Here is a 25430-nt window from a genome sequence, read left to right as displayed (position 1 = left end):
TTATTAACATGATATATACTCACCATTTGAGGGCATCTTGTCCATCTTGATCTCTGAAACAGTGCCTGTCACATATGTCTCAATAAATATTTTTTGAAAAAAATAATCTTCTCTTTGGATGGGTTTTTGACTTTTGCATTCAGTATTATAACCAAATTTCTGGGAACTATTTAGTTTTATCTCTAAATGAACTAGCTTAGCATTCACTGCCTCTGTTACCCACAACACCAAGCAATCTCCAGTTCTCAACAGACGTTGACCAGGTGTCCTACAAACTTAACTCATTCCTGACACTGTCTATGTAGAAATAGCATCACATTCCACAGGTTAAGTAAGGGTTCAGTGTCACAAGATTGTCCTCCCCCTCCTACTTCAGATACCAATCACATGTCCAGGTGTCACCTGTGCTTCTGACTGACTGGCTATAAGTCACAGGTTCCCATGACCCCTTCCTTGGGTTGGATTAATTTCGCCAGAGCAGCTCACAGACTTCAGAGAAACACTTACATACAATTTTATCATTTTATTATTAAAGATATTGTAACAGATACAAGATGAACAGCCAGATGAAGAGATCCATAAGTGAGGCCAGGAAGGAGTCCAAAGCAGGAGTTTCTATTTCCATGGAACTAGGGTGCACCACCCTCTCAGCATGTTTACTAACTCAGAATCTGATAAAATCTTGTCCAAGAGGTTTTTGGTTTTTGGTTTGTTTTTTTTTTTTAAATAGATTTAGTCTTCAATCTCCATTCCAGAGGTTGGTGCATGAGCTGAAAATTGCCCCCCTCTTATTACCTGGACTTTCTGGAGAACAGCCTCAGCCTGATGCTAGTAGGGACCCCATGTTAAATCACCAATTACCATAAACTCAGGTATGCTGTAAAGGTCTTGTTATGAATAAAAGATACTCCTACCATTTAAGAAATCATAGGGGTTTTAGGAGTTCTGTCCTGGGAACCAGATGAAGACCGAATATTTTTCTTATTATACCATACTGCCTACACTTTATGCCTTAACTTCCCCCTTTCTTGGATTCCTAATTTTGCTTATTTTTCAGTGAGTTTGGGATATAGCTTCTAAATGATTTCTTAAAGAATGGAATCATATGGGGTGTAGGGAAGGAGAAAGTTTTCCTTGACCCTGGTAGGGTCTCTGGCTAGGATGGAAAAGTTAACTGATAAGAGACAGATTGACAGGACAGAAACATGCAAATTTTATTATTTTTTTTACACATACATGGGAGCCTTCACAAAAGAATGAAGATGGTAAGAAGTAATCAGGGCAGGAAGCTTTTATATCTTTCAGACAAAGAAACAATAAATTTGTGAAGAGTTTCACAAGACAAAGAGATTTGAGGTTTAAGGGGTAGTAGATAGGGAAGAAATAACTAGGAAGATAAAGGTTAGTTTAACAGAATTGTTTAACCAGATTTCTGGGTCCAAAATCTCTGTTTCTGGTGATAAGAATGTCTCTCTCCTGGCACAGGGAGGGTACCTTTCACGTGGGAGATTTATCTCCTGATTTCTGGAGTAGGGTAGGGGCAAGAGTGGATGGAGGTCAGAGTGACCTTCTACTTTTGCTGTTATCTCACACTTCTTCAGCTTAAGATAGATATTCAGTATGTCAAGGTGCCACATTTTGGGGTAGCATGTCCTGAACCCCATTAAGGGAATATATTGTTTGAATCATTGCATGTATAAAATTGTCTTTCACAATTCACACTTTAATTTTTTTTAATGTTTATTTTTAAGAGAGAGAGAGAGAGAGAGAGAGAGAGAGAGAGAGAGTCAGAGCACAAGTAAGAGAGGGGCAGAGAGACAGAGATGGAGACATAGAATCTGAAGCAGGCTCCAGGCTCTGAGCTGTCAGCACAGACCTGAGGCTGGAACCCATGAACCATGAGATCATGACCTGAGGCAAAGTCAGACACTTAACTCACTGAGTCACCCAGGCGTCCCTCACACTTCATACTTTAAAAATAAGTTATCTAGCTATATAATTCTCAAAAATCTTTAAGACTGGTACTACGTGCTGTCCTGGTATCCAGAGTTGCATACTGGTGAACTCACTTTGATCAATCAGATTAAATGACTGATTGTGAGGGTACGAAGAAGATGAGGCTAGAGGAAAGAAATAGAGACCTCTTCTTATTTTTTTCTGTCCCCTTTTCCCTCCACCCAAAGATACACACAGTAATAGAGATGGCAAGAAGGAGAGAAAATAGGGAGCTATTTAGAAGTCTACAGGACATGTAGATTGTTTCAGAAAGTAGGTGAGAAAGAAGTCTTTCTAGGATGATTTTCAAGTCTTGCTTCAAACTTGGATTCAAGGTGAATGGAATACTTTTGAGATTATCCACCAAAGTCTTCTTCTCCTTCATTACCCAAGTTTGACATGAAAAGTTGGAGATTTTTCAGTTCATCTGGACAGACCCCTTTGTTAGTGGCCTCTGTCTTTGACTTTTTTATTGTACTTTAACCAATCACATTGTAGTCTAATTGAAAGAATTTGCCTACTTGTCTCCTTTGAACTGGGAGCATCTCAGGGGGGCATGGTGTTATATTCATCTTTGTACCTTCAATGCCTGGCACAAAATGAAATGCAAGCAGTAATTGGATTCATGATCATTTACATAAAAACAAACACAAAAAACTTCCCTTCACGTACAGGGTGTTTGCTAAACCTGAAAGCATTTTAAAACACACACACACACACACACACACACATACACACACACACCTGAAGACAAATCTTCAGGATGCCTTCAACTGCTTATTCATTCATTCATTCACCAACACTGTATTGTACTAGGCACTGGGCTGGGTGTTAAAGACACAGAGATGAATAATAACACTCGCCTTTGCAGTTGCTCAGGGACTAACAGAGAAAAAGCATGGTACCCCATTATCTTTCCTTGAGGGCAAAGCTGCCCTTGAGAGGATGTACATTTCTAGAGGAACTTCAGAAGACAGGCACCAGGCCTTACAGATCTTGTCAGCCAACTAGTAGGAAATGGAAGGATATTCCCTGAATTAAGACTGGGGGCTTGGGGATGAGGGGTGGGGGTGGGGGTGGGGGTGGGAGTGGGGGGTAGTCATTGTTGTAGCAAATGAACTTCATCACCAAGAAAGCTGAAAATTGAAAATGCAGCCTTTCTTTCTCTCTCTCTTTTCTTTTTTTCAGTTTTATTTTTAAAAAACATTCGGAAGCACCAATACTATTCCAGGGGAACTTGCCACCAACATCTTGGCTAAGAACGGCGGTCCTCTAAAGTTTATTTCTATTTGCACTAAATGCATCCAAACGAGAGCATGAGAGTCCAGAACAGCCAAAGATGGGCAAGTTGCAGGAATAACGGGGCTTCTGTGTTGAAGAGTCCGTAAACTGTGAGGCTGCAAAGAGCAGAGGCCGCCCTTGCCATCGGAAGGTGACCTCCTCACGTGGGGAGGGAGAGAGCGTGAGCACACTGGAGCCCTTGTCCTTGAAGGGGATTGAGCGAGCCGAGGGGAGGGGTAGGCGGCGATCGGGTTTCCAATCACAATAGAGGAAGCTAAGAGGCTGTGGGGCGTGTGGGCCCCGCCTCCTCCTCTCTCCTTGCAGATCCTGGGCCGAGGAGACGCTTGCCTCTGACGGTGTCTTCTTCACGCGACCCTTACAGCCGTTTCTCTCTGGTAGGTTTCAGCCCAGGACCCCGAGCCCTCGCTCAGGGACACCGGGTGGGGCGTGCAGGGGAGTCCTTGCGTAGCGACACTAGGGAGAAGGACCAAGAAGGACTGCCGCTTTCTGGGGCCTTTCGCCCTGAGCATCCGGCCTGGGCCTTGCTCAACCCCAAGGCGCGGGGCGGCAGGCCGTGCCCTTCGCTGGGGAACGGGAAGGCAGAGCGAAGGGGCTGCCAGAGCCCCAGGCCTTGTCCTCACCGCCGCAGAGCTCGCCTCCAGCCTGCGCTGTATCAGGGCAGAGACTTGTCGCATTTGCAGCTTGCCCTTGACCGGTTTATGGCGGCCGCATCACCCCCAGTGCCTGCTGCTGGCCGGAGCCCGGACACGTGCTTGAGGAACTAGGGGCGGAAGAGGGAACCCGACAACAGTGAGGGCTGGCTGATCTCCAGCCTGGGTATTGGAATCCACCAGCACGGTAATGGACACATGCCCCTGCTTTTGCGGGGACGGGGGTGAAGGATTGGCCCTGCGCTCCAGTTTTCACCCGGCCACAGATCCAGGCCTTCTTGGCGATGCAGGCCTATTCTCTTCTTCTGGCCTCCTTTCTTCATGCTTCGGGTGCTTTGTTTACTTGGCCAGCTTTGGGTGTTGAGAGTAAGGAAGGGCTGGAATTTTCCCTAGAGACCTCCTGGGAGATCTGTGTTTGCCGCCTTCCCTTGTGACCTGCTGCTCTCCGGGGGCCCGCGCTGGGAGGAAGAGGTGGCCTGTGGGCGGCGAGCGACGCAAGCTGCAATTAGGGCCCCGGGAGAGCTGGCGGGGGCGAGCGGGCGGGCTGGGACTTGTCTAGTGGAGGAATTATATGGCAAAACATGGCTTTTTAACCGGCCAAAATGGAGGGGTGGCCTCCAAAAAAGGACCTTTTTACCTGAACCTAAAGCTGTGGTTCATTGGCTCATTTCTAATGATTTATATGCGCCGGGAGGAGGTGGGGGTGGGAAGGATGTCCACCAGCGGAGGCGCTGGACCCGAGGTTGGGATGGAAAGGACGAAGAGTCAGCGACTGTTACCCTTTACCATTCTGTTTTTTATTATTATTTAAAATTTTTTAATGTTTATTTATTTTTGAGAGAGAGAGAGAGAGCATGAGCAGGGGAGGAGCAGAGAGAGAGGGAGACAGAATCTGAAGCAGGCTCCAGGCTCCAGAGCCCCACGTGGGGCTGAACCCACAAGCCCACGAGATCATGGCCTGAGCTGAAGTCCCAGGCTTAACCGACTGAGCCACCCAGGCACCCCAACCCTGTTTATCATTCTTTTTCCTTGCAGCCACCACTCAGATCTTGGCACAGACCTGCATATATAATAAAGAACATTTTCTTCTAATTTCTTATAACTCCTATTAAGGAAAAAATTTTAAAGCACTTTTCTCCAGCAAGATCTGAAAGAAAATATGTACTGGCTTCAGTCTCTAAACTGTAGTTTCTGAAGTTTCCAGAATTAATTTAGAAGGTTTGTCTGAACAACTAATCTGTATATAGCAAAGGTTTTTCCTTTCCACCCTTACTGGATTCTATATACAAGGATCTTAAACCAGCTAGATGTAACGGAGAAAACATGAGTATTTTGTGTCTGTGTTCAACAAGAAAAGATGTGGTATTCATCAGATTCTGCTCAAAATGCAGGACGTGTGTGGATTTCTTTGTAAGACCATCCATTTGTGGAGACAATTGTACTAGGTTGGCTATTTTTTCTTTAGCACCGGTGAGAAAACTGCAGATGTACTCTGCAAAATAATCACTAAATGTAGTTCCTACAGATGGGGTACAATATTTTGGGCAGGAAAAAGAGCTATAGAACAAAATAGTTGTCACATAATTGTCTTCCAAATTCAAGTACTTTATACCAACTTAGAGCCTTACCAACTCAATTACTTAACATATACAGTTACTAAATGAAGTGTTGTTCCTTAGTCCACTGCAGATGTGAAACAAAAAAGGAGACTGGAAAGCAGGGCACGGTTTGAAATAGTTAAATAGGTACAGTGGACCTGACAATCTAGCATAAAAAGTAAAGAGAAAACTAAACTAATAATGGGTTACTATTATAAGTGATTGTTGCACTGAAGAAAGGGCTTTGTTGAGACCTGTACTCTGTCTCTTTAAGAAGTCAGGGCAGAATATTTTGTGTCCTAAGTTGCCACAGAATTGGCAAACAATTACTGAAGTTTATTTCAGTAACTTTTGCCATTTTAGTTATCCAGAAAATGCCCCTGATTATCTGACGTCACAGATCAATTTGGTGTTACCAGATGGAGTTTTCCAACAGATTTTCCTTTCTTTTTCTTTCTTTCTTTTTTTTAATGACTGGAACAAAATTACAATTCAAAGGCTGATATTCTCCTAATGTGACTCCCTGGAAGGAAAATGTATTAAGCGTGTACCTGCCTTCCAGTTAGCTTCCAAGGTGCACTAAGCGGAATTTAGAGTAATATTTCTGAAGATTTTACATAAACATTCATCACCCTTTTCCTATCACTGTATGGATGTCCAGTACACTGTAACAGGTTTTAAGTGAGACTTAAAGTAGAAGAACCATTCCCTATCTTCAAAGAGTGATAATAACCATTAGCAGTAGGAATTATATTCATGACTGGCCATTAATTCTTTTAGACCAAGCTTACATATGGGTTAATATGGGACCCTAATTCCGTTTACATAGTTACATATAAATTCTTTATGAGGGGAATGGAAACAAGTAGGCTAATCTAAATGTAAATATTCATGTCTTTCAGCCAATAAATGAACAGCCACAAGACAAAATTGTTGCAACTTGTTAAATACTAGCACAGAATCACAGGCTGAAGAGAAGGACCCAAATTCTTATGGCTTCATGGAAATTTTTGTTTTAATGAAATTCTCTATTAAGCAGGCTACATGGTTCTTTAAATAGATTTTGTGTTGGAGAATGTCATTAGGGTAGTTTTCAACCATGCCATAGTTCAGAATTGCAACAGTAACATTTTATGGATTATTCCCATCTGGGTTTCACATGTGGGTGTATGTATAATGTTTTGATTCTTTTCTTACAGGGCACAATGGCAAGTCTTAAGGAAAAACTGATTGCACCAGTGGCAAAAGAAGAGGCAGCCATCCCAAACAATAAGATCACTGTAGTGGGTGTTGGACAAGTTGGTATGGCATGTGCCATCAGCATTCTGGGAAAGGTACATTTCAAGAACACCATGCATGATAATTTCAGCTTGTGTATACAGTCTCTTTAGGCACTTCATGGTTTTATTGTATCTTTTAAAAGATTTTTTTTTCCTGAACAATTTTAAATAAGTTATAGACCTTATGACACTTCACCTTTAAATACATGAACATACATTTACTGAGAATGCTTTCCTTATGTGACCACCATAGAATTACTATACTCAGGGATGTTAACATTGATACAATACTGTTATCTACTGCATAGTATTTGGAGTTAAAATTCTCCCAACTGTTTTATAGCTTCTTACGGTTGTTTTCACCCCAATCCCAAATCATATATTTTATATACTTGACATGTCTCTTCACTCTTCTTTAGTTTGGAACTGTTACTCAGCTTTCTTTGTCTATCACTGACAATTTTGTAGAGTGCAAGTCAGTTTTGTAGAATGCCCATCAGTTTATGTTGGTCTGATGTTTCCTTGTAATTAGGTTCAGGTTAAATTTTGGGGTTATCATTAGGTGACGTCATCTTCTTCTTGGGGCATCACACACATCAGCACGTGACGATCAGCTAGTCTTATTACTGGTAGTGCCCAAGATGCCCTGGTTTGAAGTGATGAGTACAAGATTTCTCCATTGCAGAGGTCCCTTTACCCTACGTAATTAATAAATAATCTGCACAGGACTTGGTGAGGTTATAGAAATAACCTCCTAAGTCCTTCAGAGTACATTTCCTAATAGGACATAAATTCTCGCATAATCAATACGGTTATCGGCATCAGGAGATTTAACACTGATGTCATACTGTTAGCACCTTCCACCCCTGCAGACTTTCCCTATATACCTCCATAGACGTCTGGCTTCCCGTATATATATTCCAGGTAGGTCAGGCCATTGCTTTTTTTAGTCTCCAAGGACTTTTGAGGAAAGCGGTCTTTTCTTATTCACCTCACTGGATTGATTCCTTGAGCTTTCTGAAGGCTGCCTTAAATGTAGGAACCCTGCCCTCCCTAAAAAATGCTGCTTTGCCTTCAGTAGAGTACACTGTCCCTTTGTGTTATATCTGAAGGCTGCCCGAACAACCCTAGCCAAGTATGTTTCTGTTGCAAAGCTTAAATTCTCAAGGAACAATTGAATACATTATCAAAGAAAACAACTAAAATATGTAGTACACACCAATGAAGGTTTTCTGCTTTTACACTTTTCTAGGTAGTATTGACTTGGTGCCTGTTATTAGGATGGCTCCTTCCCAAATTGCAGGGAATTGAAGCAATCACAGTTTAGTGCTCACTGTTCATGCCAGTTAAAATGAAAAATATTCCAGCTTACATGTCTTTTAAAACATTTATCGAATATGTACCATATTGAAAGTACTTTCATAAAACCCCTCATTTTAAACAACAGCCTCAGAATGGGAGGTGTTCATATCCTGTTTTCAGATGAGGCGGCTGAGGTATAAAGAGATCAAGCAGCCTGCCCGCTGTCACAGAGCCGAAGGGTAGAGGTGTGTTTGTGTTTTGTTTTTTAATTTAAGTAAACTCTACCCTCAACGTGGGGCTGGAACCCTCGACACGGAGGTCAGAGTCACATGGTGCACCGCCTGAGAGAACGCAAGTTGCCCCAGTAGAGATGTATTTTGAACGCGGGCTCTGGACTCTTGACCATAGCGCCTCCAGTTTCTTTTTATTCTGTGCTAGTATGTAGGCAGTTAAGAACATAAAGGTGTTAGTAAAATACGAGCTAAAGATTTTTCTTTCCTCCTGCTGATCGCAAAATTTGGACCTTTTGGGAAACAGCATCTGAGCCGTCATTCCATGAAAAGTACCTCTGGTTTTCATTGCAAACTTAAAATCCCCTTCAGTCAATAGCTTGTGACTGTTTGCAGTTATGTAACACTTTGGCCCAGTTCTAGTGCTTGGGAGAACAGCTCCAGCTGCTAACACAGTAGGAGTCTTCTAATTTCAATGCTACGAAGGAGTGGCTGCCTTTATTCAGAGACCATTTTACTAATTAAAAATGTTTAAATCTTATTTTAGTGGGTGAGGATTAAAGTGCTTCAGAATTAGGATTCATAGTTGGTAAGGATTATAAGTGCCACTAATTTAATAGATGAAAAGAACGGTGCCTACTCTGTCGGGGGTTCATATATGACTTCATTTACTCCTCAAAAGCTGGTGGGGCATTGCCATCTCTGTATTACAGTTGGAAAGAAACAAACTAGAAAGGTAAGCCACTTGGTTAAGATCACACAGAGATAGTAAGTTCCTGATCCGGTTTTGAGTCCATCACTGGACTGGTGTGCTTTACAGAGAATACGCATTGCTTTCTCCCCAGGAAGTGAGCCAAGCTGCGGCATCAGAGATAGAGGGGTGAGGAGGCCCACACCTTTGCTAGGCCTGAGAAGGCAACTGAGGCTCCCTAGTACAGTGTCCCATTACCACCAAAAACTCAAGTTATTTTTTGCTTCTTTTGCTCACTTTCCCCATCTTCATTGCCTTTATATTAAATGTAGTAAGCTTTGATAAAAATTGTAGCTCCTGTACTTGAACTTACCAGTAGTTTCACAGGACACAGGATACAGTTCTCAAGATCTGAGACTTCACAGAACAATTTGGTGGAGAGCACACACACCTCCAGGGGGTACCATTCACACAGTGTTAGCAACACTTTTCCCATCTCTGAGTTTATCATTTACCATCTGTCATCTTTCTCCAAAATACCATGCTCATTTCTAAAACCCTTTTCCAGGAGTGCCTGGGTGGCTCAGTTGGTTAGATGTCCAACTTCTGCATAGGTCATGATCTTATAGTTTGTGAGTTTGAGCCCCACATTGGGCTCTATCTATGCTGGCAGCTCAGAACCTAGAGCCTGCTTTGGATCCTGTGTCTCCCTCTCTCTCTGCCCTTTCCCCACTCTCTCTCTCTCAAAAATAAATGAACATTAAAAAAGAGAGAGAGAGAGAATAAAAAAAACCTTTTCCTTCCATTTTCTGTCAGCTGGAATGTTCTACCCTAGACCATCAGTGTTGACTTCTTCCTTTTTGATATGCCTTTGTAGGTAGGCAGTCCCTGACTATCCAATATCAAGTTAACTTCCTTCCCAGAAACTTTATTTTATTCATTTATTTTTAAATAATGATCCTAATTCATCAACTACAGTAAATTTTTTTTAACATTTGTTTATTTTTGAGAGACAGAGTGTGCGTGAGGGATGGACAGAGAAAAAGGGAGACACAGAATCTGAAGCAGGCTCTAGGCTCTGAGCTGTCAGCACAGAGCCTGGCGTGGGGCTCGAACCCACAAGCTGTGAGATCGTGACGTGAGCTGAAGTTGGACACTTAACTGACTGAGCCACCCAGGTGCCCCCCTCTTTGCAGAAACTTTAACATCACCCTTCCTTATGGTCTTTTTTAAATGTTTTTATTTGTTTTATTTATTTTGAGAGAGAGAAGGAGAGAGAGAAACATGAGAGCGCCTGCAAGCTTGAACGGGGGAGGGGCAGAGAGAATTCAGAGCAGGCTTCCCACCATCGTGGAGTGAGGCTGGATCTCACTGTGAGATCATGACCTGAGCTGAAAGAACCACCCAAGCATCCCTGCCTTATGGTCTTTATAGAACTTCACCCTCTGTTAGAAATCATCTCAAATTATTTGCTTACTTCCTGTTCCCTGAGATATTCCATGAGAGAAGCGACTTTGCTGAATTTGTTCATTACTGTGTTCCTGATTAGTAGAATAATGTCTGGCACATTTAGTAATAAGTATGTATTACACAAAAATAAATGTTTCTGCTATTCCTAGTAATCACTTACATTTTGTCAAGTTTCGATTGTAGCTTTTCCCTTTCCATGGCTTCTATTGCCAAATAGAACTCCTGCCCTACTGCTAATCACAGGCTCTCCATGTTAGCTGCCAAGGGGAGGCTGTGAATATTAACTGCATCATGTTGTCAGGGTCTTGCAGAACTTTCATTCCATGCAAGGTTATCATAAACCCTTAGCCTCAGTGTTCAGCTGCCGTGGAGTATCTATCCTCACTTACAGTCAGCTAGCCGTGTGCTGGTGGTACAGCTACGGCCTGGGAAGTCTCCTAGGAACAATGCAATTACAGGCCTATTGTGAAGTAGTTTTAAGAGAACAGGACTTGACTTAAAAGTAGGACATCATTGGGGCACCTGGGTGGCTCAGTCGGTTAAGCGGCCGACTTCGGCTCAGGTCATGATCTCCAAGTCTGTGAGTTCGAGCCCTGTGTCAGGCTCTGTGCTGACAGCTCAAAGCCTGGAGCCTGTTTCAGATTCTGTGTCTCCCTCTCCCTGACCCTCCCCCGTTCATGCTTTGTCTCTGTCTCAAAAATAAATAAACGTTAAAAAAAAAAAAAAAAAGTAGGACATCATTAAAATTTGGTACTTGTATTAGACCGATGAATAACATAGACTGAAAGCCCAGAAAAAGGCCCAAGCAGTATTTACTAATATAATATAAGTGGCATTCCACGAATTACTGAATAAATGGTGCTTGTCCATTTAGTTCATTATTTGGAAAAAGTTATACCTTTTCCTCCCACAAAATTTCATGCAGATTAAGCACTTGAATGTAAAAATGCAACCATCAAATACCAAGGCATTGATGGCAAGTAATTTATTGGCTAAGAAGGTCAAGAGGCAAATATGGCCACCTCTGGTCCACACAGGACTTTAGATTAAAAGGTATTTTTGTTGTATGTTAAACAAAGGGTCAGATTCATCAGTGATGTTCTTGCCTTCTACCTGACCTGTTCCCTTAATAAGATTACTGCTTTCGCAATTAAGCCTTGCTATTTCAAACTATTTTAAATATGTTAACAGCTTAAGTGAATTCATAGGCTTTATATTACAGGTTATTCCCGGCTTTTTGAAAGCTCCTGTTCCGCCATTTTGCTTTTACTGAAAGACCTCCATTAGTAGCTGTTTTCGCTAACCAAACGAAATCCCAAGAGGGAAACCCTTTTACCTCAAAAAGGTAAAAAAGCAAAAAGCAGTCAGAGTTTATTTTGTTACAGAGGCAGCACACACCCCAAGCAGTGAGTGGCCCCACCAAGCTCCTTCTCTGGGAACCACACCCACTCAGCATCTCAGCCTCAAGCTGCTCAGCTTTGAACTGAGCATCTATGCTGTGCCTCAATTGAATTCTGTGCATCTGAGCAAAATGTGTCCTGAGGTATCATAAAAGCCTAAGAGAGGCTATTTTGGGACTTGAGAATTCTCAAAATTTTCCCATATAAGTTAATGGTAATTGCTTCTGTTTTCTGCCATTTCTGCTTACAAAAGTGTTGATAGAACATTCTACTTTATGATAGCGGGGGAAACCTGTGTATGAACACAGAAGGAGATTTATTTCAGTCCAACAAGTGTCGGTACTTAGTCACATATCTTCTGTTTTGCCTGCCCCCACACTCGGAGGATATTCAGTCATGCAGATGCAGCTAAATTCAGTGCTACGATTATTTTTTTCAAGTGTTGCATCTCTTCCTTCCTTGCCAGCTGAGGATGAGCTTCTCAGCCAGTTCTCTACACCCACTGGTTGAAACAAAAGACAGGATCTGAGATCCTGTGACATCCTTTTCCACTTAAGCCCGAAATTGTTTTGCCATGCTGACTTTAGCAGCACACATGTGGTGTTACTAAAATAAAAGTGATATTCCGAGTGCTTAGTACTTTGACAGAATATTATGGCTATTATTAATTTATAATGTATTGATTTAAGGTTTAAAAAACACAAATGAGGGTTTGTGGGATCTTGTCAGAGGCTGCAGAGGAACAAAACCATTTAAAAAGTATCAAAACCTATTTTTTAAATAAAACTTGCTACCAATCAATGCCAGTATTTGATAGATGTGGAAATGAGAATATAGTTACTCAGTAATCCCCAATTCACAAAATGGTTACTTCATAAATTTGCAAGTCAATCTGTTGCTTGGAATTAACACATTGGGAGGTTTAAGTCTCAGAAACCCTCACAAGCAAGCCTATTATAACTCACTTCTTGAGGCAAGCAAGCCACTGAGATTCTAGAGACTGCACGGTGCTCATTTGTTGGCTTCTACAGGGAGCAGGACCTGCTTTGACTGGTAAACTAAAGGAGGTCAGGTTTTCTTACTGTTTCTCCCTCTGCTGGCCAGCCCTCCAGACTGGACTACTCTACCTTTCCCTTCAAAGTGCTTTCTGAACCCAATTACCTACCCTTTTCACTATCAACACCCCTCTCCTGTATATCTGATGACACTATCCTTAGAAGCAGTATCTGCATTTTTAAGTGGGCTTCAGTCTTGATATATCATATTAAGCTAATTCTTTTGCTAACAGCCCTGAAGACAGTAAAGGCAAGGACTCTAGTTAATTTTGGTGGGAGGGATAACTACTTTTTACAAAGGTTTCACAAATTTGAAAGCTGAAAGGTTGTTTGGATACATCTAGACTGACAACCTCCCCCCTCCTTACATTTCCAAGAAGAGATCAAGTTCTTACTAAAGTAAATATCATACGTGATTGATAAAAGGATAACCCAAGGCTTTGTTTTCTCCCATTCTTCATGTAAAGATCTAGAGAACATGTAAACATAAAACATGTTACATATAAAACGTTTTATGGAATATAAAATTATGACACTGGATCAAGATTAGATAGTATATTTGTTGACTTAGACTTTTATTTTGAATGAGTAGCAGAGGATGACAATTGGAATAGAAAACAAGAGAGCTTAGAGAGTGGGGAAGTTTGGGTTGATCACAGGAGAATCTGCTCCTCCTGGACCCTCCCATCCATAGGATGCCTCTTCCTTTCCCCATCATGACAGGTCAGTTCAAGACAACCTGGGGAGTTCAGGCTCCAACCAGGGCTTCAAATTCTACTCTATGCTCAAATTATTGATGGTTTGAACCAAATTTTTCCTCTGAAAAACCCTCCAAACTGGAGGTGACTTTAGGGATGGACACTGCCCAGGGTTGTTTCTGGGTCTGGGTGAATCTTCACCACCCCTCATTAATGGGAAGTCTTGTATATTCTAAGACTACTGTTTAACTGTTGGTTTCATGAGGAATCTTTGTCTACATATTCTTAAAGTGATTTGTATCATGGTAATTGATCCTAGTTGAGTACTAGAAGGTAAAATTTAGAAAAATCAATGTTTTAAATCTTAATAATCATAATTCAAGACTTTTTCATGCAGTTTAAAGAACACACCTAACTCCATGGTAGAATTCTCAGGGTTTTTAGACACTTGGTACTTAGCCATTTAAAAGGTCCCCGTTGCGCCTCTGCTGAGGTGCCCTCAAATGGCTTAGGGTTATAACGCCTGTTCTTGTGTTTCTAGTCTCTGGCTGATGAACTTGCCCTTGTGGATGTTTTGGAAGATAAACTCAAAGGAGAAATGATGGATCTGCAACATGGGAGCTTATTTCTTCAGACACCTAAAATTGTGGCAGATAAAGGTAGTTGCATTTCATGCCCAAAGTGATCTAATAATAGATGCCCTTACTCTAATATAAAATTACTCTTCTATCCTGCTGAATCTAGCGTTGGTGGTTTTTCTTTCCTTCTCAGTTCAATTCATCCTCAAGGACAAACGCAAGTATTACCTCTATGAATTCTTCCCACATGATTTCCACACATCTGATGCATAACATTTTAGGAAATTGTATCATAATGCTTGTTTATGTGTATCTGAGAACAAGAATGTTTTAGACCCCCAAAAATATGTGCACAGAGTAATTGGAGTGCTTTGAAGAAGCAAAATAAAATTAATATTCTGTCCCTGTTCTGGGTTAATACATGTATGCAGTGACATTGCCACCATAGCGGTATCTAAAGACAGAAATGTGGGCCTCAAAATAATTTCTATTACTAATAGCTGCTCTTCATTGAATTACTAGTGTCTGGGTACTGTGAATTTTTTGAATATCACATTTTACCTCATTTTCCCAACCAGCCTATGAGAGATAGATCTTATTACCTTCTTGTTATAAGAGGAAACTGATAAAAATATTAATAATCATCAAAAGTCACATAGCAATACAGTTTATGATGTGACTCAACCATAGCTATTGAATCTAATGATCACAATCAGGTCAAAATGTCTACATTTTGGGAAGTGTGGCACACTTCCTTGAGGAAGAAAATATTCTCCAGAGAAACACAGCTGCTAAAAGTGAATAGGCTTCCTCAAAATATTGAGTATTAGAAATTAGTTTCCAGCCAACGACAAATTAGTTTCTCTGCCTTCCTTCCCCTTCATAGATTGGATTAACATTACAAACCTAAAAGTGTCCTTAAGTCCCTTTTTTTGTTGGAGGGCTGCCTGTTGAACTTTGGACTTGCTGTTCCTGTTTTATCAAATTACTAGCAATCTAATATTCTCTAAAGTCAACAGCATTTTGAATTTGTTAGCCAGAAACATAATTTAAGGCCTTCTTTATTTCCCCGGTCCGTTCTCCGAGCCAGTTGGATTGCTTCTACATAGCTCAAAGAGGAAGAAGTCATTTCTCTTGAGCATCGGACTTCAAATCCTTAAAATATTGGATTCTTGCATACGTAATTCTTATATAAGTTCTAGAAGCTTCTGTATGTTCAGTTTCTAGAGTATCTCATATATGATGTATTTTGATGCAGAATTGTATTAAAGTACCTTCTCTTTTTCCTCCTCTTCTTCAAGATTACTCTGTGACTGCGAATTCTAAGATTGTGGTGGTAACCGCAGGAGTCCGCCAGCAGGAGGGGGAGAGCCGGCTCAACCTGGTGCAGAGGAATGTTAACGTCTTCAAATTCATTATTCCTCAGATAGTCAAGTACAGTCCTGATTGTATCATAATTGTGGTCTCCAATCCAGGTATTTTATTACAGTGATGTCTTCAGGTTCATTCCTGTTAAGTTAAATGTCTTGGGGTTTTGTTTTATTTTGTTTTTTGGCTTAAAAAAATATGTTCTAGTATTTGACTAGCAGAATCAATTCTTGAAGTAATACTTGTGTATTCTGTTATTGACCACAAAAGACTAGTGTTTTCAAAACAAATGGCAGAGTCCGAGGCCAAATGTTTAAAACTGTGAGAAGAGTTCTGTATAAAACAGTTGCATCTGTTTCTTTCATCAGAGTTTGTTGCAGTGTCTAGAAGCTTTTTAAATTTTCTAGGAAGATTATCCTGGGATTTGTAATGAAACATTGAAAGGTGGCTTCTATTTGTAAGAAACATTTTAGCATATTTGACCTTCTGCTGGCCAAAAAGTGTGTTCTAGTGGCATTGAATTTGAGAGTAGCTTAAAAGCCATTAGTCAGTCTAATTTTAAAGATAGAAATAGACTATCTTGATGGACAAATACATGCTAATGCCAAATGTTACTTGCTTTTTTCGTTAAATCAACATTTGCAAAATAAACATTAAAACTTCTGGTTAGAGAGAACTAAAACTTCTGGTTAGAAAGAATTGCATTATTTCATCTCAATAGTCAGAAGCCATTCTCTGTTTCACACTTGTGTCTATAATTTGCCACCAAACATACTGTTTATTGGTGAGCATAGTAGATACATTGATAAAATGATAAAACCAATCGTTTCTGACACTTCACGTTGAGAAAGATTGTGAATAAGAACCAGGGGAATCCTTATGGCTTAGGGAATATTGAGACTTGGGAATCAGCAAGGATGGAGATTCTATTAGTATTATTGTCGGCAATCCTGGATGGGGGTTACTAAATAGCTCACTCTTATATATGAAACTTGTTGCAAGTACATAGTGGCAGATAGGCTTGGAACAGGAGTAGCAGATAGCTGGCACTCAGGAAGTTGCTGTATCCTGTGCCTAACGCAGACATTATTAACTGGTTATACAACTTTCCAGGTATAGCTTCAAAGTCTTAACTCTCCAGAGAGTTACTCCCACCCAATCAAAGTTGCCAAGGAAGAGTTTATAATATCCCATCCAAAATGACCTTAAAATATCATAACCAAGGTCTATATATGTGTGGAGGTGGAGATTGCAAGATTAACCTCTTGCCTTCCTTGTGTGCACATTTTATCCTTTTGACAGCTTAGCCTGTAAGTGCTGTGCTCCTGTCTAGACCAGCAAGTTTTACTCTACGAAGTCTCAGGGCTGTGCCACATCAGGATAGAAGTTCTATCCTAGACGTCCTTTCATTAAATACTACAAAATGTAAATCCCTTGTATTATCACAATTGCTTACTGATTAGTATTTTGTGCCCAGGAAAATGTGTAGTAGTGTGTCTTAGTAATTTAGTAACCCATGGTTTTTGGGTTATGATGACATTTATTACTGTCATGGAACATTACAATCGGAAGAAATTTATGGGACGATCTGGTTCTCTCTTACCTCCATTATCCCCCAACTCGGTAAAGTCCATGTTCACATCTTTCTGGCTGCATCTCAGTTGAAGGCTGGAAAAGTTGGGGAGGAGGAAGCTCCTCCCCATAATTGATGTAGCAGTTGAAATCAGTTTTGATTTAGTCACATATTTTTTTAAACCTTTTAGTGGATATTCTTACATACGTTACCTGGAAGCTAAGTGGACTGCCCAAACACCGTGTGATTGGAAGCGGGTGTAATCTGGATTCTGCTAGATTTCGTTATCTTATGGCCGAAAAACTTGGCATTCATCCCAGCAGCTGCCATGGATGGATTTTGGGAGAACATGGCGACTCAAGTGGTAAAGAAAAAATCCATAATATTCTTATGTGTACTTATGGTATTATTCTTGCCATTCTGAATTTTTTGTTTTTCAGTTTAATTTTTCTATTATTTTCACATACTTCATGTTACAAATAAGTAATTTGTGGGAGAATATTTTGATAGTGACTAGGTAAATATGTATACATTCCTCATCAGTTTTTTGCCTGCTAAGTTTAATATTCATTGATAATTCTTTATTAAATAAATTGTTACTATAATTGTCAGACAATATTCAATCATTCCTTCTCTATTTATTATGTTCTACTGTAAAAGAGAGCTTTATCTTCCCCAGTTATGTATTCATTTACTTATATAGATGTGAACTCATATTTTTTTATTTTATTTCACAAATGTTCTCTTGCTGTCATCGTAATGCAGAAATTGTCCCAGATTAGGCAAGTAACAGGCTCTTCAAACTGGCCCCTGTGTCTTTTTGACATATCCCAGCATTTTTTGAGCACTTCTTTGTGTCTGGGACAGTAAAGTGCACCATATTGGTGTTATACTTATTGGTGCTATACCTCCCTGTTCCCTGCACGTGCCGTGTTTCCTTCGAAGAGGAATGGTGTTTAGAAACCAAGATCTCCTAGGTTTGCTCATGATCCTGGTATGTCTCTGCTTCTAGGTCCTTTCAGTGGACAGAGGTGTTATATCCATTATTTTTATTGAAGGGGGAATAAATGGGTAACAAAAGCTTTTACATAACCAGTGTACTATTCTATAGTGTAAACTAAATCTTGCTTTAAATTAAACCTGATTTGGGGGCACCTGGTTGACTTTGTCGGTAGAGCATCCAACTCTTGATCTTGACCCTGAGGTCGTGAGTTCAAGCTCCACAGTAGGCATGGAGCCTACTTGAAAAAAAAGAAATGAGGAAAAAAAAGAAATCTGATTTTTAATAAGTCATTAATAACTGTCATTTAAGTAGGAAAAGATCATTTGGTAAATATCTCAAATATGTTTTTAGGAATTTAAAAAGAATTGTTGGACATAAATTAATCATTATAAAAAGACCAACATTAAAGTTATATTGCACTCCAATTCTTTTATAATGCTTTTTTTGAAACAGTTAAAAAAACATTTCTTTAAGTTAATATTTCTCCTTTCATTTAAGTTAATAATTCTGTTCCATGGGATATAGAAATATTAAATAAATAGGGCTGGTTCAGTCAGAAGAGCATCCAACTCTTGATCTCAGGGTCATGAGACCTGAGTTCAAGCCCTGCATTGAGCTCCACTCTGGGTGTGGTGCCTACCATATATATATGTGTGTGTGTGTGTGTGTGTATACACACACGTATCTATGTATATATGTATATGGCATATACATGTGTGTATATACACATATACATACGTATATACACATATATACGTATTTATATATGTATATACACACATATACATACGTATATACACACATATACACGTATGTATATGTGTGTATATACACACATATATCTAAAATTTAAAAATAGGGGTGCCTGGGTGGCTCAGTTGGTTGAGTGTCCGACTCTTGGTTCAGCTCAGGTCATGATCTCACGGTCCGTGAGTTTGAGCCCCACATTAGACTCTGTGCTGACAGTGCAGAGCCTGCTCTCTCTCTCTCTCTCTCTCTCTCTCTCTCTCTCTGCCTCTCTGCCCCTCCTCCCCTGCTCACTTTCTCTGTCTCTCTCAAAATAAATAAACTTTAAAAAAATTTTTAATTAAAAATTTAAAAAATAGTAAAATAAAATTTAAAAATAAACTTAAAACATTTTTAAATGAATTGATATTTCTATTCCAAACAATTTGATGTAAAAACACTTATGAACAATTCTGATTTTATCTTATAACTTTTAAGCCTATTAAACTAAAATACATTGTGTAGGCTAATGGTGTAAAACTGTAATTGTCCACAATACTTTAATACTGATGATCGTCTTTATTTTACTACATTCATATCTGTCCCATATGCAAGGAACTATTTTCTCCCTAAAAGGTTAAGGTATAAATTTTCTTTTGAATTTAGTGCGAGTATAATGTGATTTTAGTTAAGCATTTGCTTTGGTGTAAGAATTTGGACTTGTGACTGTTGTATTTGTGCTTTTTTATATAATCATGCTAATTATTATTCAGGCACCTTGTACCACTTCATTTGAGAATTCCTAATATCCAAGGATTTGCTTGAATTTACAGCCTATATAAAAAACTCTCTAGTGTACAGTGAAAATTCAATCAATGCTAGTTATTATACTGTGTGGTTATTAGAACCACACATCTAGAAGTGATAGTATGTGTCCTACAGTTTAAGGCTTGCATCATAATGAAGAAGATAAGGCAAAGCAGGAGTAGTGGCTTATTAAAGATCCTTCAGCAGTTAGTGGCATATCCAAAAGTAGAATCATGTCTTCTGACTCCTATCCAGTCTTCTATTCACTCATCACTGTCATTTTTTCTGAAACGCTTTTTTTTTTCTATTTCCACATTGGACCTGTATTGTGTACAACCCTGACATTGATTATGTAGATTTCATAGTTTCATCAAAAGCCATGAGAGTACCTTAGTTTTCCCAAGAATTAGCCTGAGTTCACAGAAGTGGTGGACTTAAAAGGGAGTCTTGTTTGGGCATGGGTAGCTTTGCCCTTCAGAGCTAGTTTTAGCCATACTAGACTTCACCCATGCTTTTGCTCATATTTCCTGAGTTTACAGTGCTCTCCTTCAAAGGTCCCTGAGGAACCATACTTATTTCTCAAGCTCCTCTTCAAATGCTTATTTTTTGTAGCCCCCTTTTTTTAATGTTTATTTTTGAGCAGGGGAGGGGCAGAGAGAGAGGGGGACAGACGATCCAAAGTGGGCTCTACACTGACAGCAGAGAGCCAGATGTGGGGCTCGAACTCACGAACCATGAGATGAGCCAAAGTCGTATGCGCAACCAACAGCCACCCGGGCATCCCTTTGCAGCCCTTTCTGACACCCTTTACCCCTAAATTAAAGCAGACTCTTATGTTTTATTATCCTTTCTCCATACTTCCGTGATAGCTCATCCCATTGCTTTACTTTCCTTTACCTGCTTCTCCCAGTAAATTCTGAGCTTGTCGACAGCACAGAATACGTCCTCATTCATTTTTATACATCTACCTCTTTAATATAATATATACTTTTGGCTGGGTAAAGGTAAGGCTGGCACAGGTAAGGGTGTTCTTACGCATCAAGCCCTCCAAAAGATGTAGTCAGTCACTGATAGACCTTTGCTGTGCCTCTGGAGGCATTCCTGGAACTATTTGATCCAGTTAGGACCAGAAAAATTCACTGTGGTTACATGGAGTTTCGTTCAAGGGATGGACTAAAGTTGGGACATGAAAAGAGATAATTAGAGTATATTTGGACCTTATCATAGGATTTTTTTTAAACTTTGCTCCAGAAGAAAGAGGTTTATTATGTAAGAAAAATAAGTAGGAAGTTAACAATTTCTCAAATCTAAAGTTTAGGGTAGTCCTGAACTGAAACCCATTGTGATTTCACAAACCTAGAGGGAGGCAAGGAGTTTCATATTCTCTGTAAGTAATGACACAATAATTCTGTGTTGCACCAAAATGGTTGAAAGTTAAAATGTCAAATGTGTGGCTGTTTGAAAGCACATGTCTGCCTTTGGGGGAAAGTTTACTGGGCCAGTTGTCTTGGGAGCAGTTTCAGGGGGAATTCACTAACTTGCCCCTGAGGTGAAATCTGAGCTAAGAGAAGAAAATAGGTTTTAAAATAGTGTCAGAAATCTATGAAATGTTTATCCTTTTTCTTCAGTGGCTGTTTGGAGTGGAGTGAATGTGGCAGGCGTTTCTCTGCAGGAACTGAACCCGGAAATGGGAACAGACAATGACAGTGAAAATTGGAAGGAAGTGCATAAGATGGTGGTTGAAAGGTAAGTAGAAAGGGGTTGATTTAAAATGGTTAGTTTCATCTTTATTCAGATAAAATTAAGCTGCCATATAAGTCCCCCTAGGGAAAGCAAATATTTTTCTGGAGAAATTCTGTTATATAGGGAATAGGAGCAAAATGTGGAATTAACAAGTGAGAAGGGAGAAAGGCTTCCCAATTGTCTCTTATCGATAAATAACGTTGACTTAACCTAGAACCTGGACACTGTCTTGTCATTGCCTAAAATGAATGCTTTCTGATTGATTGCTAAAAGTATGAAAGCTGTGCTGTATTTACCTTTCTACACTTAACTAAAGAGGTCTCCCTCTTTTATCTCTCTCTCTCTCTTTTTTTTTTTTAAAGTAACCATCTTCCCTTCTGTGACCTTCATGCTTATAAAATAAGGTTTCATTCTGGAATAGAGTAAAGGATTATGGGCTTGGATTCAAATCACGACACTGGCACTAACTACAGTCTTGCAGAAGCCATTTAACTTTGAAGTTAAATCTCAGTTTTGTCCCCTGTAAAGTCATATGCTAATAGAATTATTATAAAAATTGAGTCACAAACACATACATAACACTGGTGAGCATTTAATAAATGTTGGCTGTTATTATTTGCAGAGAATTGCTACAAGACTTTCTCAAACATGGAATTGTTTTGCTTAGTTTAAATGTAATGATTTTTTTTTTTGGAGGAAAAGATTATTTAAAACTGTGAAAAGATTATTTAAAACTTAGCATTTCAGTTAACATAATCCCTTTATTTTACAAATGAGAAAACTGGGACTCACCCTGGTAATATAACTTGCACAAGGTCTCCTAGCCAGTGATTGCATTAAATGCCAGTTTCCTAAATTCTAATCTTGGTTACTCCTGCTACACCATGACCAGAGCCGTTGTGGGTTTCAAGGTGTAAATTTTAAGCTCAGAAAATTGCCAAGCAAGGTATTGTCTTCACTGTGCTATTACCTTAGTTAGTCATAGTATTCTAGGTGACAGTAAGTGGGACCTCAAAATCAAGGTATATTTTGTCCTTGGAATATGAAGGTCCTTTTATTTTCATTGTTTCCTGATTTCCTTAATAACTTTGGGAATATTTATGTTTATGAATATGAAAACATGTTGGAAAAAATATTTTTACCACTGTGACTTTGTAAATATTCATGCATATAATCTGTTTAAATTTATTGAAACATTCATATAAGAGCCTTCTAGGTAGTGTTTATAACTTTAAACATTTTTACATGTATGTTAAGTCATTTAACAAACTTGTAAAATAGATACCATTGTTATCTTCATTTTATAGAAGAAGACACTGAGATAAGAAAGGTTTCCTGAAGATTGCACAGTTAATAAGAGACAGAGCAGAAGCCAAATCCAGAGTCCAGTTTCAGTAATTATTAAGTCTGATTTCAATGATCTCTTTATGATTCTTTCTTTCCTTAGTGCCTATGAAGTCATCAAGCTAAAAGGATACACCAACTGGGCTATTGGATTAAGTGTGGCTGATCTCATTGAATCCATGTTGAAAAATCTATCCAGGATTCATCCAGTGTCAACAATGGTGAAGGTAAGAGAAACTGTAACAAATATAGTATAATTTTTAGTATTATATTCTATGAATAGATTTATTTAAAGAAGGACAAGATAGTCTCTGATTTTTTCTGAATCTCAAAAGTTCTATGGAAATTTCTCTTTTTTTCCCCTTGTTATTAAATATTAACTGTGAATCTTTTTTGACACATTCTCAAAATGTATAATAGCTCAAGTTGACATATTAATCTATAGATTGCCTTTGCAGTGTCTGATACCTTAGCAAATTTAGTTCAGTTTAAAAGCTATGATATACCTCAGTAGAAAATGATTATTTTTCAATAAAATTAAGATTGTATTAAAACATTGTGTGACTTAACTGAATCATTTTCCACAAGTTGGTGGCAGGGGTGAAAACATAAGAGGAAAATGCACTAGATTAAAAGAAATATGCAAAAGAGAAAGATATAGAAGTATTTAGTGGTAAAATGTGGTATCAGGTGTTTGTGGTTTTTTTAAATACTATAGCAAAACTTAAAATAAGTATGGCAAAAATTTGATAACTCCATTCAGACTTGGAGTGCATGTTTGGAATTTGTTTATCTCTATTTTGATGTATGTTCAAAAATGTGTTTTTATTTATTTTTTAAATGTTTATTTATTTATTTTGAGAGAGAGAGTGTGAGTGGAGGAGGGGCAGAAAGAGGAGGGAGAACCCCAAGCAGGCTCCATGCCACCAGCACAGAGCCCAACACAAGTTTCAAACTCACAAACTGTGAGATCATGACCTCGAGCCAAAATCAAGAATCAGATGCTTAACTGACTGAGCCACCCAAGTACCCTGTATATACAAAAATTTTGGAATTAAAAGTTTAAAAAATAGGAGCACCTGGCTGGCTCAGTTGGGAGAGCATGTGACTCTTGATCTTGGGATTGTGAGTTCGAACCCCACGTTGGGTGTAGAGATTAAATAAATAAACTTTTTAAAAAAAAGTTTAAAAATATATATAAAAGTAACTTGTTTGATGTAATTAAATAATCCAGTTAGTTATATGGTTAAATTAACCCTGTGAATAAATTGATTGCTTTATAGAAACTGATAAAGTATTTTGGAAATTGTACTATTTTTTCAGCAACTCTTGGATGTTGCAGAAATCTTGCCTCTGAGTGGCTTCCAATAACTTATTGGAATTAAGTGGCTTCCAATTACTTCCAATTACTTATTCTTGGTCAGCTATCACCTGAAATTCCTGAACTAAATAATTTTTAAAAATTTAGGATTTCATGAAAAGCAGCCCATTAAGAAACATATTACAGTGCAATTTAATGTGAAGACATATATGAAATTTTATTAAAGTATATCTAAGCAGAGAGGGATGTGTCAATAAATGTAATAAAGTACTTACTACTTTCTTAGAAATTTCTAGTTTTATCCTTTATTTTGTATATTCTTTGTATAAAATCAAATTCAAAATGTAAGTATTTAGAAAATATAGGCCTGTAAGTGTTGAAAATTAAAGGATGAATTTGTGTTTATCTTAATTCCTACATTTCTTTCTGTTTGAACATAGGATCTGTGATCATTCTTATCTGTGGTTTCATTTCTTAGTCTGTATTTCTCTTGTTCTGGCAGGGAATGTATGGGATTGAGAATGAAGTCTTCCTGAGCCTTCCATGCATCCTGAACGCTAGGGGATTAACCAGTGTTGTCAACCAGAAGCTGAAGGATGATGAGGTGGCTCAGCTCAAGAAAAGTGCCGATACTTTGTGGGACATCCAGAAAGACCTAAAAGACCTGTGACTTCTGGCTTCTAAGCTATAGAAATTTAAAACTACAATGTGATTGACCGTGAGCCTTTAGTTTTTCATCCATATACATGGGTCACAGTTTGCTTTTATCCTGCTAAATATGTGAATCTGGGCTCACAGAATCAAAGCCCATGCTTGGTTTAGTGCTTGCAATATGAGCCCTTGAACAAATAAAATTATCTTAGTGTGCTTCTGTTTCTGGGATTATTTCTTTAGTGATTTCTGAAAGATTTCAGTCAATATTTCAAATAATTCTTCTCCCCTCATAAAATTTCCTAAATTTGATCATCTCACTCCATTTTCTACATTTGTTCCTCCAAACAGCATGCTCTTTGTTACAATATATGACATGATTTTGTTACTGTCATCTTAAGAATATGATTACCCTTTTATTTTTAAAGACATAATTTTTTTAGAGCAATTTTAAGTTTACAACAAAATTGAGAGGAAGGTATAGTGATTTCCTGGATAGATGATTCTGGACTGCTGTGCATTGTATGATGGTTAACAGCATCCCTAGCATTTGCCTATGAGATGCTGGTAACCCATCCCTCCCCCTAGTTGTGTCAAACCCAAATGTCTGCAGACATGCTAAATGTCCCCTGGGGAGCACAAAAT

The 25430-nt window shown here is 39.0% G+C and overlaps 1 protein-coding gene across 1 annotated transcript; it reads left to right on the top strand.

The window, feature by feature from the left end:
* The first annotated feature begins 3515 nt into the window (after positions 1-3515).
* Positions 3516-25001, top strand: LDHB (lactate dehydrogenase B). The gene is made up of 8 exons (XM_015064303.3): positions 3516-3671; positions 6745-6879; positions 14213-14330; positions 15551-15724; positions 17381-17554; positions 21355-21472; positions 22917-23040; positions 24637-25001. Exons 2-8 carry the CDS (start codon positions 6751-6753, stop codon positions 24802-24804), a joined length of 1005 nt encoding a protein of 334 aa, XP_014919789.1. The 5' UTR covers positions 3516-3671; positions 6745-6750; the 3' UTR covers positions 24805-25001.
* Positions 25002-25430: the final 429 nt, after the last annotated feature.

Source organism: Acinonyx jubatus, chromosome B4, assembly GCF_027475565.1.
Source record: "Acinonyx jubatus isolate Ajub_Pintada_27869175 chromosome B4, VMU_Ajub_asm_v1.0, whole genome shotgun sequence".
NCBI classification, from domain to species: Eukaryota; Metazoa; Chordata; class Mammalia; order Carnivora; family Felidae; genus Acinonyx; species Acinonyx jubatus.
This window is presented reverse-complemented; position numbering and strand designations above follow the sequence as displayed.

Bases quoted from the DNA above. Each gene is read 5' to 3' on its own strand.
- LDHB (XM_015064303.3), top strand. From the start codon at position 6,751: ATGGCAAGTCTTAAGGAAAAACTGATTGCACCAGTGGCAAAAGAAGAG. The intron at 14,331-15,550 runs GTAGTTGCATTT...CTCTTCTTCAAG, and splicing joins TAAAATTGTGGCAGATAAAG to ATTACTCTGTGACTGCGAAT. The intron at 15,725-17,380 runs GTATTTTATTAC...TAAACCTTTTAG, and splicing joins AATTGTGGTCTCCAATCCAG to TGGATATTCTTACATACGTT.